This window comes from Chlamydotis macqueenii, chromosome Z (genome assembly GCF_036417535.1).
Source record: "Chlamydotis macqueenii isolate bChlMac1 chromosome Z, bChlMac1.mat, whole genome shotgun sequence".
Classification (NCBI taxonomy): Eukaryota; Metazoa; Chordata; class Aves; order Otidiformes; family Otididae; genus Chlamydotis; species Chlamydotis macqueenii.
This window is the reverse complement of record NC_141593.1, coordinates 61,465,355-61,482,074: the sequence shown is the minus strand read 5'-3', so window position 1 is coordinate 61,482,074 and position 16,720 is coordinate 61,465,355. Positions and strand designations below refer to the sequence as shown.

General features: G+C 38.6%; 1 protein-coding gene across 1 annotated transcript in view; it reads left to right on the top strand.

Annotated features, from left to right (window-relative positions):
• Positions 1–16,720, top strand: part of PGGT1B (protein geranylgeranyltransferase type I subunit beta) — a 38,217-nt gene that overhangs the window by 16,114 nt on the left and 5,383 nt on the right. The window contains 6 exon segments of the mRNA XM_086770389.1: positions 1,140–1,207; positions 5,053–5,204; positions 6,867–6,999; positions 14,417–14,462; positions 16,057–16,241; positions 16,524–16,632. Coding sequence (XP_086626515.1) covers positions 1,140–1,207; positions 5,053–5,204; positions 6,867–6,999; positions 14,417–14,462; positions 16,057–16,241; positions 16,524–16,632 — 693 coding nt within the window.

Below are 16,720 nucleotides of genomic sequence, written 5' to 3'. Positions count from 1 at the left end.
ACAGTCTAAATCTTGCATACATGCAGAATGTATTTAAAATTAGAAGCTAGTGTGTTAATAAATGACAGAACTGGTAGACCACATTGCATAGCGATCTTTTTTAGGATTTTCGTCTTTGTTACTATTCTTACTTGGTTAGTCTGGTGCAATTTTCCCTAGTCTTCATGAGGATTTTTAGATTAAATGTTGAAAAGCTGTTAAAAAAAAAAACAAACAACAAAAACAACAACAAAAAAAAAACCAAAACCCCCAAACAAACAAACAAACAAAAAAAAAACCAAACAAAAAAACCCCAGAAAAATGGGCGAGAGTTTGAGAACATCTAAGTGCTGGCACTATGGCACTCATTAGGCTTTTCCTTTCAGAAGCTGAGGAGTAAAGTAATTGAGTTTTTGCCATGCAAAAGCAGATCTGAGCTCTGCAAACCTGTACTTAGTTCTAGACAGTGTGTGGTGCACAATTCTGTATACTCCACACTCAGATACTGTGACAACTTTACGATAAATTCTACTGAGTCACTAACTGAAATGTGTTCTTGTACCTGTATTTTGGGTGAGAGAAGAATGGCCTTTCACATCATTTTAACTCTTTCACTGTGACAGTATTGAGTTAGATCAGTGCTAGCTTAAAACTGCAAACAGTTTGTTTGTCCTTGTACATGTTGCAAAGTATCTTAAAACAATTCACTTAGGAACAGACAGTATTACCAGGGAAGAATCCAGAGAGGAAAAAAAAAATCTGTTAACTCTGGGCATTTTTCCATGGAGGAAATCTTTCTTTTTTCTTTTTTTCTTTTTTTTTTTTCTTTTTTTTTTTTTGGGAGGGGAAACAAAATTCTTTGCTGATGGGAACACTGTTATTTCCACCAAATAAAAAAAAAAATCTGTTGCTTTGTCATTACAGCAGGATCACGTTTAATAAGTTTGCTTGTGGTTTTCTTTAGTTTGTTTTGGTTTTTTTTTTATTGATTAGGTTAGTAACAAACTGAGGTTGGGAACATACTGAGAGACACATGCAGACTCTAATAATACAGTGAATAGTGTCAAACTAACAGGTCTTGATCTTGAGAATTGTGGTTTATAATGAGTATTTCAGCAAAACAAGTCAGTTGAATCTTTATTTTTTATATTTTTTTCCAGGATCAAACTTGAATCGCTGTGGATTCAGAGGCTCTTCATATTTAGGGATGCCATTCAATCCATCCAAGGTCAGTTAAGTGTGTGTTTATGTCAAATACTTTCAGTTGGGCAATAAATGATCCTGTCTTTTTTAAAATATTGACTACATAATTGCGGAATATCTGGAAGGCAGGGGTTTTTGCACTGTTAGTACACTCAAATGTTTGCATAAAATGGTATGGCATGAGTTTCCAGGGCAGTGAATAAATTGACATACAAATTGTGGCTTGTCTCAGTGCACTCTCCTGCTTCTCTGGTTTTTTACTGAAGCAGGGAAACTTCTCTAGTTCAAGAATTATCACCTGGTAGAGAAGGGCAGAATAGCTCCCTATTAAGTGGTGCGGCACATGCTATTCTTCAGTATTCCTCTTCCTGTGTGAAACAACATGATTGCACCTGGTATCCACTCAAACAGGCAAGGCTCTGCTCATCCTTGTTTATTATGACTGTAAGAGAGGATGCTTTGAAGCCTGTGAAAGTGAAGTTCAAGAGAGTTAAATTTGTATTTGAAAAGAAAGTACCCTTAATACAAGAGAGAAAGGAGGCTAGCAGAGGCTGCTGAAGCTGGTACAGAAGGTCTGATATGGTTGGAAAAGGGAAGTAGAGGCCACTATACAGGAAGGACTTTGAAGAGGTACAGGTTCTGTCCTGTGTTTGAGAGTAAAAAGTCAAATCTCACTGAAGAGTGGATGAAAAATCTGGAAGAGCATTAAATTATCATCAACTGTTTGATTTTTGTAGTGGACAGACAGCAAAATATTAAATATAAATGAATGAGTGAATCTTGGGATCTGAAACTGAAAGCAGGGATGGCCATCTGCTACATTAGTGACTGTAGTAGACTGTAAAAATACTTGAACTGACTTGAATATGAAGGTAGTACAGCAGCCTGTTTTCACCCTATTTCTATTTACTCTTAACAGCATAACTTTATGCTTCTGAATAACTTGTGGGAATGTTAATCTGCATTGGAGTGATAACTGCACATGCATCTTTGCATAACAAGTCAGCCAAGTACTCATAGCAGTAATATTGAGAGGTTGCACTTTTTAACAAGGGAAAAATAATTGTGAAGAGGGTTTTTTACATCTCTACACTGGGTGCTACAGCAGCATGTGACAGGCAAGGTAATTTATCTCTTGGTTTGCTTTGGTATTTATCCTGTTTTACACTACAGATGGTGTCTGCAGTGAGCTCGGACTGTAGTAGCAAGATGAATTCATCATCTGTTTTAATTGGAATTAGCCTCAGTGGCATTCCAGCCACCTGCTGAGCTTGAAGGAAAAAAGGGAAAGCTTCTGTTTAACACGTAAACCAGTTTGGGATCTGTAGTAGTGACTTACTAGGATACTTCATTAAAAATAATGTTTAAAGACAAAGGAGTAGACAATAGTTTCAATGTAGTTGTATAAGAAAAAGACTGGTTTTACTCAGAAGGGAAGATGATTGTCTTTGATGACAGCCATCTAAAGAAGTTCAGGTTGTCATGCTGTTGCTGTGCCATAACAGCATTCTAAAATGAATAAAGACATAATTTTACCAAACTGAGGTAATAAAAATGTATCAGTCATGTTTCCTCAAAGGTTTGAGTCAGTGCCATGTGGTCTAGTATATTAAATCAATGCGTGCTTTTGGAAACCTTTTTCAAATCCTCCCCAGTGTATAAAGCTTGAAGAGTGAGTTCTGGATATAGTTTTGAGGTCTTATAGAGGCCTGTGAAGACAAAAAGTCCATAAGATCGGCAAAGTGTCATTATCCCTTTCCAGCACTTTCTGGTGTTTTAACTTAACTCTCAACTTTCAATAGTACATGCTTCATACTTAAATATTCTCTTTTCACGAAATGTGTTGCAGCCCATCTGCGTCTCATAATGTGTTAGCCAATCTGCAGAAGGGACAAAGGGAATCATGTAACCTGTGGAAATTAGCTACAAGGTCATTATCTCTCGAAAACTGTTTGCAGATGGATGTGCTTTTTATTCAAACATTGCAATACTTTTTTTTCATTGCATCTGCATTAGAGGGATCAGATCTGCATGATTTATTAGCATACGAAGGTTTAAAGTATTTCCAGCACTGTTACCCTAAAATGTTCTGAAATAAAAGGAAAAAAAAAAAAAAAAAAGACTTGGAAATCCACTGTGATAACTTTGAATTATATTTAAGGTCCTGTCATTTTTCTCGATTCATCATTTTAAAATGTTCTGTTAAATCTATGTCTTGAAAAACAATTTTTGAAAAAGTGTGTAAACATTTTGGATTTGCATTGACAGTTACTATTTATTACGTGCCACTACAGTGATTTCATTCTTGAATTCTGAGGAACTGTCATACCGGAGGTAGCCAAGTATCTTCTGTCACTAGGGACTCTTCAAAATAAAAGAAAACAAGGAAGTGGTATGTTAGAATTTCCAACTTTACTAAGTGTTACCAGGATAGCTCATTTGGTTTTGGTTTGGGGTTTGTATTTTTTAGCTGTTTCCCTTTCAATGTTTGATGGTGGTGTCTTTGCAGCTCTTTGGAATGGTAGCAAAACTGAAGCAAAACCATACCTGCCTGACCAGCTCAGCACACACAGCTTTAGCAAGCCTTAAGAGTCTTAACTGGGAATGAAGGCTAAGAGTGCAGCTTTTATCACTGCATTTAAACATTAATAATTTAAAATTAGATAACAATTACTTTCTGAAATGGCTCCAGGTTCTGCAGTCTCTCTGATTTGATGTTATTGGAGTTTAAACTAGCTTTTTAGTTAGGGATGAATAGTTTTCTTAGAGTTTCAGATGGGTTTAGGTCTTTTCAATCTCTTTAAAGTGTTACGACTCAGTTTGAGGGGCTATAGATTGAAAGGCAGTATCTGTAACTTTTATGTAAGATTGTGGTAAATAACATGTACTTTCACTTGGGAGGAAAAGATCTGTTTTGTATTCCTGACACAACATTGTATTTTCTCAAGGCTGAAACAATCCATGTTTGTAACACTGATGCCAGGTGTGAGAAGAAAGTTTTTTGAATGTGAGACTCTGCCTGTATAGGAGTATGGCTGGTAGCATTCCTTATTAGTGTTTGGAGAGATTTTGCGCACGCAGCAGAGAGTTTCTTAGCCCTCTGTGCAGTAGTCAGTAGTCAGCAGGAATTGTTGGTGGCCATGAGTTATGTTTAAATAGCTGTTCTGGATAATGTGGTAGGGAACGTTATCACATCACTGAACCAGACTGAAATGTTTGAAAGTTTCTCCTCACCTTATGTCTTTAAATGTTAATTCTTTTAAGGAAGGCTCATATTGTGGAGACCGTGATTGTACCTCACATAGAGCGGGACTGTTTTACACCATGGCTGAGAGCCAAGTTAATCTATTTCCTGCGTGACCTACAAACTGTAATTATCACAAAAGGTGAAATGTGTAGACAGAACAGGGCTTGGCCATACCCCCGTTGTCGTCTTCTCAGAGTATATCTGCACCAATATATTAGTCCAGATCAGTAGAGAGCACTTTGTAAGAGCAGTTCGATGCGTTTGCTCCAAAAGAGCAAGGCACACAAGCTGAGCTCCTTGTAAATGAAACTGAACCAGAAGGTGCACCCCAGATGAACTTCCCCCTTAGTGGGCCAGTAGTTCATGGAGCCAGACTACAGCTGGCACAAATTGTGAAATGCACGTAGTGTGGGCATCAGTACTGCTGCACTGACAGTTTTGCCCTCCAGACCCACTCCTGCTGCATTACTCCTTCATGTAGACATAACCTAACTGGATGTAGTGTATTTCTTCTGTTGTTTAGTCCAGGTACTGTAGTGATTGATACATTTTTTATGAATGCTTCACTACTAGAAAAACTTACAATGTTTCAATATTTTTCTTTCCCCCCTCCTTTTCTCTAGGGTCCAGGTATATCTCATCCCTATGATAGTGGGCACATAGCAATGACTTACACAGGTCTGTCATGTCTGCTTATTCTTGGAGATGATTTAAGTCGAGTAAATAAAGATGCCATATTGGCAGGATTGAGAGCTCTCCAGCTGGAGGATGGAAGGTAAAAGATATCTCATATTCTACAACTCTCTGGAAGGTTAATGGAAAACTCAGATGTGGAATGAAACATAAGCAACATGTTTTTTAGGAAAGTAGCTATATAATCTTTTATTTCTATTAGAGTACTTCGGACATGTTGCCTGACTCCAGTAATACGCTACATGCAGTTAACCTCTTCTACATGTTTGTACCATGTGTGGTTTTAATGTACAGGCTGATAACTCTTATACATCATCCTGCATTTTATATCCCATGCTGAAGAGTGCCAGCTAGCCCCTGGAGGAAAAGGAAAGTGCTTTGCACATCTCTGGTATAGGATTGTTACTTTGGCAGGAATCAATTTCTAGTGTAACAGACATTTTCATGCCTATGAAAACTGCTTTTACTGTCCCAAAGGGAGAGGATATGTGAAGGCCAGAACTTGAGCAAACATTTGTCCAGATAGAAACAGCATGTGAGTTCAGTGAGGGAAGGAGATATTTTTCTGGTGTTACCCTAGTATAAGTGTGCTAGTCTTAGTTAATAAAAGACAGGTGTGAAGGAAAAAAAACTGGAAGAAGGAAAAAAAAATTAAAATTGAAATTATATTGTATCTTTTTGCATTAGGAATAAATACATGTATTTTAATGTCTACCTTACCTTAGCTGAATGTGATTTGAAGTATCTGGATAACATACAAAGCAGTTGTCACCTGAGGATGAGGCGAGATTGTAAACCACAGTACTGGCACATCTTAAGAAGTATCTTGGTTTCCCAGAATGTCCTGTGCCATATCCAGAGAGCAATGGACTTCATCATTGTCTGAGCTGCAGAAAGCATGCCTGGCACTGCTAGGATTAGGAGAGATGAAAATATCTCCCAGTAAATGTTAGAGGCTTTTCTATGCAAGAAGATAATGGGATACGTACTTGAATTGCAGGATCAAAGAGGGAGCATCATAGTGGTGAGAGTCGTGCTTAAAAGACTGTCTTTGAAGTCAGAAGTATTTTTTTTCCTTTTTTTTTTTTTAGAAGAGATCTGTCAGGAGGACTCATCAAAATATTCTATTATACTGACTTCTTGCAAACGGTTAAGTTACCAAAATATACTAACTAGTTCTTTGAACCAAGTGGAGGCTATTGTACCTAGATAACCCAGGTCACAACAACTTTTAAATGTTTGTAGCATTTGGAAAGATTGTAGCTGTAAGAAATCAAAAATCGGTATTAGATATGGTAGTAGTAACAATTACTCTCAAACGTATATGGGAAACTGATCCTGAAGTTGTAGTGAGGAAAGAAAGCCTTGTTAGCTATTAAGATTTCTAAGAAGGCAAAGAATTCTGCCCCAAACACTGTATGTTAAAATGATAGCTCGTACATCAGTACATACTATGATAGGTGAAAGAATGTAAGCATTAATGTCTTTGAATAAATAAAGATCAGTGTCATTACATTGCTGGAAATAAAGTCACCCAGGCCCCTAAATGTTGATAGTTCTGTTAATTATGCTTGGTTTAGTTAGAATCACATCTTGTAAAAAGAAAATCTAGCATAGGTGAATATATATTTAGGTGAATACTGTAAAGAAACTAACATTTAAAGGAAAACTATGCAAAACTGCTTTTCATATTTTCTGCTGTAACAAGCTATACAGTGTGTAATGTCAGAAATGTTTCTTTCAGTTTCCGTGCAGTGCTGGAAGGAAGTGAAAATGATATGAGGTTTGTGTACTGTGCTTCCTGCATCTGCTACATGCTTAATAACTGGTCAGGCATGGATATCAAAAAGGCGATAGACTACATTAGAAGAAGTATGGTGAGTATTTGCAAAGTGTTGTTTCTTACTGCATTTTAAAGTGACTAGCTTTCTTTCTTATCTATGACTAAAAATCTCTCCATCCAAGGGGAAATACCACGGTAATTTTTCTTTTCTGTTCCTACTTTACCAAGTTGAAAATGAAAAAGGACATTGTTTTTTTTGTATTTGTCTTTTCATTGTAATGTGTGCACTAGCAAGATAAATTTGGTTGGTTCACTGCAAATTAAATTTGATTTTTTTTCTTTAAATCATAGAATCCTAGAATGGTTTGGGTTGGAAGGGACCTTAAAGATCAAAGTTCCATGGCATGGGCAGGAACGCCTTCCACTAGACCAGGTCACTCAAAGCTCCGTCCAGCCTGGCCTTAAACACTTACAGGGATGGGACGTCCACAGCTTCTCTGGGAAATCTGTTCCAGTGCTTCACTACCTTCACTACCTCCTACCTGGCTTTAGAAGAAATAAAGAAGCTGAAGCTCGGGCAGAGAGGGGAGGTGTGAGCCTTGTGGGCCTTGCAGCCCTCACCCTCTGGCCTCCTGCTGGGCGGCTGTCTGGGCTGACTCAGCCTGGCCCAGCTGCAAGAAGTGGAGAGGAGATGTGAAGAGAACCTGAGAGGTGTCTGCCCGAGCCGATTGTGTAGAATTTCTTGTGGGAGGAACAGCTGCAGACGCCAAGGTCAGTGAAGAAGGAGGGGGAGGAGTAAAGCTGCTCCAGACAAGATTCCACCTGCAGCCCATGGAGGCCACAGAGGTTCTTTTTTAAAAAATGTAGAATAATTTGATTCATACGTTCTGCATTCATGACATCAGCATTGCATACTGGAATTGAGAGTATGAACAAAACTTTATAGTGTCACACCTATGCTGCTTTTAATGCCTCTCAATACGTTTCAACTCTCCTTACTCCCCCCCAACACCCCTCAGCAGGACAAGAGAGAGAATAGGAAGAGCAAAAGCAAGAAAACTCATGAATCAAGGTAAAGACAGTTAAGTGAAGAAAAGAAAAAAAAGAAAAAGTGATGCAAAGACAGTCAAGTCATTCACCACCTCCCATGCACAGGCTGATGCCCAGCCAGTCTTCAAGCATCAGCCACCTTCCCCCTCCCCACTTCTTCTTCTGCTACCCCAGTTTTAGTGCTGAGTATGTTAGAACATATAGAATATGCCTTCGGCCAGTTGTGTTCGGCTGTTCTGACTGTGGTCCCTCCCAGCTTCTTCCCAACTCTCAGCCTACTTGCTAGGGAGTGGTGAAGTGGAAAAAAGGGAAAGCCTTGATGCTGTACTTGGTGCTGATAGTCCATCTAACAGCTATCCCCTGCAGCCCATGTTTCCCCCACTTAATGGCAAGTCAGCCTACAAGCCCATGAGATTCATGGTCCCACTCTTAGTTGCTGGTACTCAGACCATCTGTCTTACCCACCAGCTATTTGGGCCTGAAGTTTGCTAGCATTCATATACACACACACTTGGCATAGAGAACACATGTTCACAGAAGATCATTTAAAATAGGATTTAATAGGTCTTGGGCCAACCATGGTGATCAAGGCAGGGGTCAGTCATACAAGCATACAGACCAGCAGCCTATCCACACTCTGTTAGCACCTTTTCCCCCTTTTTTCCCCTCTGTTTTCCCTTGCTTGTTCCTCCCCAGTCTGCTTTGATCTTTTCTTTTCTCACCATTGGTCCTTTCCCTAGCCATCCCATAATAAGTTGTGCACACACCTGCATTCCCCAGAAAGCACCCTGTAACAAGTTTTGCACAATCCCAGAATTTTTTTCCTCTGCATCTCCTAAGAGCATCTGTAACCCTGTAATTAGTAGCCCACTTCAGTTAGAGTGGGTTTCCAGGGTGAGGAGATCCCTGCTGGCTCCTCAGGTTTCACCCAGGGACAATGACTTATCTCTTCTCCTTTGACAGTCTGAGGGAGCAGCTGAGTCAGGGTGCTTGCTTTTCACTGATTAAATCAGGAGGGTTCTTTCTCATCTGATCCATGTTGGGCCTTTGCAATTAACTGATTTTATTCAGTATAGCTTAGCAGAGATACAATAGGAGAATCAAATATTAAGAAAGAATAGGGAACAAAACCAACGAGTAAAATTTTCATCAGGTTGTTCTGTACATCACATCAACTGTTATTTAGCATTTTGTACACTTGACTGCCGTTTTGGTCCAAAAGGATGTGGTAGAAAGAGGAAGGGTACGAAAAAGTTGTTGAATTGAGTTGTTGAGTTGAATTGCCAGAGGTATGAACCAGCTTGTCTAAAAGGAGCATTTGATACACCAGGACTCTTCATTCTGGAAATGAGATGATTATGACATGTGACGGAGGTATGTAAAATAGTAAGTAGGACTGTGTCATAGTTTAACCCTGCTCGGGACCAAACTATGCAGTCTCTCTCTCACTCCCCCCACCCTCTGAGAGAATAGGGGGAGATGATACAAGAAAAAAGGCTCGAGGTTTGAGATAAGGACGGGGAGAAATCCTTAAAGTCACCATTATGGGCAAAACAGACTCAGCTTGGGGAAAACTATTTGTTTATTATTAAAACCTAAGGAGGATAATGAGAAAGAGAACATGATAGCTTCCCCCACCCCTCCCTCTTCCTGAGCTTAACTTTATCTCTACCACCTTCCACCCCCCGAGCAGCGCAGATGGGAAGAGGGAATGGGGATTGGTCAGTTCATCACTTGTCACTTTACGCTGCTGCTTCCTCCTTGGGGAAAGAACTCCGTGCGCTCCTCCCGTGCTCCAGCGTGGGGTCCCTCCCACAGGCTACGGTCCTTCACGAACTGCTCCTGTGTGGAGTCCTTTTCCACGGGGTGCAGCCCCTCCAGAACAGCTGCTGCAGCACGGGCCCTTCACCACCACAGCTTCCTTCAGGCATCCACTTCCCCCGATATGGGGTCCTTCACGGTCTCCAAGTGGATCTCTGCTCCTCCGTGGGCCTCCATGGGCTGCAGGGGCACAGCCGGCCTCACCATGGGCTGCACCACGGGCTGCAGGGGAACCTCTGCCGGGAGCAGCATCACTGCTCCCCCTCCTTCTTCACTGACCTTGGTGTCTGCAGCTGTTCCTCTCACAAGAAATTCTTCACAGCTGGCTCAGGCAGATGCCTCTCAAGTTCTCTTCACATCTCATCTCCTCTCCACTTTTTGCAGCCGGGCTGGGCCAAATCAGGCCCAGACAACTGCCTGGTGGGAGACCAGGGGTTGAGGGCCACAAGGCCCACAAGGCTTGTGCCTCCCCCTCTCTGCCCCGACTTCAGCTTCTTCACATCTCTCTCTTTTTTTTTTTTTCTTTTTTTTTTCTTTTTTTTTTCTTTTTATTTTTCCACTTCTTAAATACTTTATCGCAGAGGTGTTATCATGGAACATTCTGCCTCCAATTGGGTCGGCCCTGGCCAGCAGCAGGTCTGCCCTACATCTGTCTGAGTCCACTGGACAGAGAGGAAACTTCTAGCAGCTTCTTACAGAAGCTGCCATCGTATCCCACCCCTCACTAAACAAAACCAGCACAGACTGAAAAGATGAAGTGAGCAGGGAACAATTATTTGTTTCTTAAGACTAGAGAGCATCATATGAGGCCTTTGGTAGAGCAGGCAAGTGGAGATTTTTTGAAAGTTTGGAGCTTTGAAATGGCGCTGGAGATTTACTGTCTACAGTGATCTTGATCCAAATTTATAGTTTGCTTCTAGAGCCTTAGTTTGAATCCTTGTACCTGCAAATTCCAATTGTTATGTTCCTACGGGGAAAATTGACACCACTCATTAAAAAAATAGTAATAATTGAAGCCTGAACAGAACAAGACCTCTTCGAAGGGCCCCTAGTAATACTCCAGTTGAACAGTGAAGTAAAACTGGAGTCTGGGCATGGTCGAAGTCCAGAAGACATTGTGGCTTATCACAAAGACTAGATCTTTTCCTAGCTAGCTCAGAGAGTAACTCAAAGAGATGCTGTAAGAGGTGTTCTGTAGACAGCAGTGTCCTTAGGATGTAAGAAGCTGATGTACAACAAGAGATACTGTATTTTTTTTGTCCAAGTTTACTGTGAATTAATAGATTGACTACGCACTGTGTCAGTAGGACATCTTTTTAAAAAGTGTTGGTTTACTGTGAATGCACTACGGAGTAGATATGCACATGTACACTGGTGTTGTCTGGATTTTCTGGGTGTGCACTGCTTGGTCAGACCAGTATTTCAGTGCACTAACTTGGTTGCAAGGTGTGTGGTACTTCTAGGCAAATACAAAACGTCTTTGCATCCTGCTTGGTCACATCATGGACCAAGATGTGTTTGAAGATGTCTCAAACACTCACAGAGCAACCCTTTGTGAAAATCATTTCACAGTGGTGAATGTTCCTTCCTCCCATTCATCTTTTTCCATGACCCTCCTTGAGATGTATTCCAATTCAATTACTCATCATAATGAACACAGTATTTCTTGAAGTGTATTCTTAAACAAATGCAATGAATGTGAAATGTGATGTCCAAGAATATTAGCCTGATTTCTCCTATTAAGTTTTTGTAGATGGTCCTGAAAATAACCTTTATTACAATTCCAAGTAAATTCTATTTGAGATCATTTCATTTGTAACTTGTTGTGTAACTAACCATACAATGAACATTACTATAGACTTTCTTGCAAATATTTATTCCTGTTTTGCAACAATGTTACCTCATTCTGGTGCTTCCATTAATTATAAGCCAAAACAGATTGCATTGCTCAGTAGTAAACTGCTGTGGCAGAAAGGTGTGGTTTTGTTTTACTATCTTATGTCATCATTTGCACATAGATTAAGCAAGTGATAGTTAACAAATTTTTTTTTTCAGTTACTCAAATTGGCATACATGTGAAGTGCAACTAACCTGGATGGAGAGTAATATGACTGGTTAAACCCAGTAATTTTTGTAATAAGATCCTGGATTTTTAGCCTGTTCTTTGGACTGTATTCTCTTTAGTGATGCAGAATCAGAACTGTGACAGATAGAATTCTATATAGCTGAAATAGGGAGGGAGGTTGTGTAGTTAGGCATGTAACTAACAGCAGAAGGTTGGAAAATGAAACAATGGTATTGCTTTTATTTAGAAAAGTAGCTGTGTTAAAAGGAATTGAATCTTCATACAGACTAGATGGCTCTTTGTTACTACTTGACTAAAAAGTGTTTGCGCAGTACTCATCACAAAAATATTCTAGGTCAGTTTTATCATTAGTAGAATAATCAGGTTCCAGTCACAATTTTTATCAGCCTAGGTTGATTTTTGACTTTCACATTTAAAAGTCAGATATATCACTAATGAAAAAACAACAGACACTAAGATGCTGACATTTTGAATGATTTTAGCAAACACAAACTCTTAAATACTGCTTTTTGCCGCATTGCTTGGTTTACTGCAAATTTGGAATTTAGGCAGAGATATTGCAAAAACTTTTTAGTTTTTAGCATCTGGTTCTTCCTAGTGTAGTAGAATCCTCTTGAAAGATAGATATATGAGTCTGTTGATAAAATTAAGCTGGTTGCCAAATTTTTAAAGTGTGAAGCAAAGACTGTACCCAACTGGGTTTACACATTTCCTGAGGATAGCATTTAATTATGCAGCTTTCATGTTGTAGTAACCTAGAGCCTCTTTTGCATATAATTTCATGGGCCTTTTCAAAAGGACAAAACCCCAGAAATATTTCCCTAGTTCTTTAATGCCCACAAGTCCCCAGAGAGCAGCTGCTGCGTGTAAATAAATAGGCACTAGTCAGCCAAAGGTCAGCTATTGTCTATTAAAATTTCAAGCTAATTGTACAGCCCAACATAGTACACTGTCTGGGATGCACAGTTAACAGCTTTTCTCCAGAGTTAATTACTTTGTCATCCATAAAGCAAACCACTTCCTCTTACAATTATTGTTTGTAGAGTTAATTAGCTTTGCCAGCATAGCTTTGCTAATCAGCTTGCCTTTGCTTAGTAATTAATGGGCCTGTGGAGTGTGGTAGCACATTTGGATTGCATGTGTTTTAACATTCAGGTGTTCATAGGAATTACTTAAAATGTACTGCTTCAAACTTTAGAAGGTCAAGCTGCAGCTTAAATTGTATCTATCCGATGTGACTCTTTTTAGTTGCTTCAACTTACAGCAACAATTCAAGAACTGAGAAATACAGTTTAAATTTAGCTTCTGTCTGCTTCCATTTTCCTTTTTCTTCCCAATGTCAGCTTTAAAAACAGATCTACAAAATAATCCTTAGATCTTTGATAAGACATGCTAGTTCTTGTAGTTGGGACTTCCCTTTAGTTAGGACTATGGGAGACATTAGAGGTCTGTAAAGGTGTCCTATGTCTACCAGCCACTATTAAGTGTTTCGGAGAAAACATGGGAAATTCATAGTCAGCACCTGGTGAGAGAGGAGGTTAAAATTGCTTTCTAACTGTCTGATCAGATACTGAATGAATCATTAATTGAGCAGTTAATATGGAAGGAGTAGCATCTGTGTAATTTAACTTCTGAAGTTAAACATAAAAGGTTGAATCAGTTTTCTTCCTACTAAACAGTTTGATATTTGTCCAGTGATATTTTATTAAGCATTCTATTTGTACTTTTGTAAAAAAAAAGATTTTCCATTTTATGAATAACTTACTCTAATCTCTCATTTCTTGACATGCAAAATGATTTAATGAATTTGCAGGAAAAGAAGATGGTTATTCTTACATATACAATATCACCTGCTTCCTAGATTGTTCATAACAGACCTGTACTATAATATTCTTGATGCTTTGTCAGACTCAAGTTTCTCCTTTTTCTTTCACTTAACAAAGTGATTTTTCAGCATTGTTAAGACATTATTTTAACAGTAATATTTTATAGGGCAGGTTTAGTCCAATGGTATGCTTTATTATGTTTTCACTTCTGGTTCACCCTATTCCCCAGTCTTCATTTTTCTAAGGTCTAATATTCTTGCTCCTTACTGAAGCATTTCTTGTACTTTAGTATTGTACACGCAGTAGTACCTTGTATTTTGCCTTTTTGTGTGTTAACCAGCTTTTGGGTTAGAGATATTTAATTTATCTATTTAATTTTGTTTTGAATTGCATATTCATTTTCTCTTTCTATAAAGACAAATAAAATGTGGGTCTTTTTCTTTGATGGTTGTCTGCAGGACATGCTTTCCCTTTTTGGCAAAGACACGTTTACCCATTTTCTGACTTCTAACATACATCACAACTCAGATGAACTCCATGAAAATCATAAAAGCTGCCTGCATTGAAACAAGACTGATTTGTGCCAAGAACTTTTTGAGGCATAGGTTCGGAACTTAATCAGTTTGAGTGGTGGTTATGGCAATTTTGCTAGTAAACTGAGAAATTGCAATACCTGTGAAAGTGATTTGGTTCTAAAATAACTGGTTTGTGGGGTTTTTTTTCTTCAGTCTTATGATAATGGCCTGGCGCAAGGAGCTGGACTGGAATCTCATGGTAAGAATGTTAAAATGTTCTATGCCTTTTTTTTAAAGACTGGGATTTAAAATGCTGTAAGAGATGCAATGTATGTCATGCCTTTCCTTATTTTCCAATTTTAAGGAAGAGGGATGAGGAGGAACAAATACAAAACATGCCTCAGAATATCATCTGTCTTCTTCCCTTTTTTTTCTATCTTAATATCAGACCAGATGGGTTCTTAATCTATCAACTCCATTAATCTTACCTCATTAATGTTTTGTTGAAAGTTGTTGGTGGTAGTTCTTGTCTCTTGCCGACAGAGCAAACTTTTTCCACATGTACCATTGCTACTCCCTGGATTTATCTGCAAGAGCTTTTGTGTGATGCACCTGACAATCTCCAATTACAGCAGCCATTAGTAAAAGCTAGAAACATTTCCCCTGATGGATTACGACATCCATTGGGGGCTCAAATCTTGAAGCAGCAAGATTTTTGTAAACAGTTAATTTTTGTAAACAGTTGGTAGTTGTGAAGATAGGAATTGTCGAGGGACTGTCATTTTTAAGTAATATGTTTTTCTATGCCATGAAGTAGTGGTCCACTCATGACAGAGCATCTGTTGATTTTTATGTGATTGATACTACATCTATCAAATGTTTGGTAGCTTTATCCTTAGTACTAAGCTTTGATAGTATTCCATTGTTTTCTTCCTGCAGGATGGATAAAGTTGAGAAGCTTAAATACCCTGACATATTTACAAAATTAGTTAAGTAAGTTACTATAGAATGCTAAGGATAACAGATAGCATTAATTCATCATTCTCCTCCTGCTGCATTTCAGCATCAGAATGAAAATAACCTTAGAGTTCTGGGGTCTTCTAGAACCATGATAGTGTAAGGAACTTTGGGCCTCAAGTCTAGTATCAGTGATTTGTGTACTGTCTTTCCCTGGCTGTAACTTTATCGTATCTGGTAATAGAATAAGTTTTGATGGGCTTTAAAAGCAATGACCGTGATAGACAAGACAAGGAACATGAGCTTCTCTTCTAATTCCAAATTTTACTTGCTGTTTCCTTGACAACAAAAAGTTCCTTAGAAGTGTTAATTTGTATTTATTACAACCATGAGAATCCAGTAGTCTTTTCAAAGTATTAACCGTGCTTTTTTTTTTTTTTTTTTTTTCTTTCTGCTCATCAGACACTTCTATGTGTTTATAACCTCTGGGGGATTGTGTCTGAGACTGCCTTTGGCATCTCTACTTCAGTCTGATTGCTGGCATCCCAATAGCTTGCATTTATAACTTATGTATGAAGAAATATTTTCTGTAGCATTACAATTTACTTATTTCTGGACAGCTATGTAATATAAATTGCGCAGCACTGAGAGATAATCCAGCTTTAATAAAATGACTTTGTGCAAGAATTCTGTTGGTTTTTTTTTCCCCTTTGACATGCATGCTGAATTAAAGTGGTTTTATTTATTTGGTTTTTAGACTTAAAATTAAGACTTTCCTACTTTAAAAAACCCATTTATTTAATTTTTACTACCCTAGTTAAAGCTCTGACTGAGATTATACATGCTTCAGTCAAAATCTGTGTATCAAAACAATGCAAAACCAACTCTCTTCACAGGCGGCTCTACATTTTGTGGTATTGCATCACTGTGTTTGATGGGTAAACTGGAAGAAGTTTTTTCAGAAAAAGAACTGAACAGAATAAGAAGGTGGTGTATAATGAGACAACAGAATGGCTACCAGGGACGACCCAACAAACCTGTAGACACTTGCTATTCCTTTTGGGTGGGAGCAACATTGAAGGTAGTGTGCAGAACAACTACAGGATAGTTACTGACTTATATTGATTTCTTTAAGCATTGTATCTTTTCTTTGCTTGGAAGAGTGACATGTTTGGCACAAGTGCCTGAATAGGCACAGATCACTATAAAGATCTTTCATCTTGCAAAAATGCAGGATATGGAGGTTTACAAAATCATTGCTATCTCTGCTGTCACTGCTTATCTAATAAATGGGCATTATATTTTAGTGTTAAGAATATACTAAGATTTACTATATTGCTGTCGTGATCTAATTTCTTTTCAGCTCTTGAACATATTCCAATACACAAATTTTGAGAAAAACCGAAATTACATCCTGTCAACTCAAGATCGCCTTGTTGGTGGATTTGCCAAGTGGCCAGATAGCCATCCAGGTAAATTTACTCTTTAAAATTATGAAGAGTGTGTTCTAAGCTAGAAATACATTCCAGCAATCAGAGATCGTAGAGATGTAAGGAATGT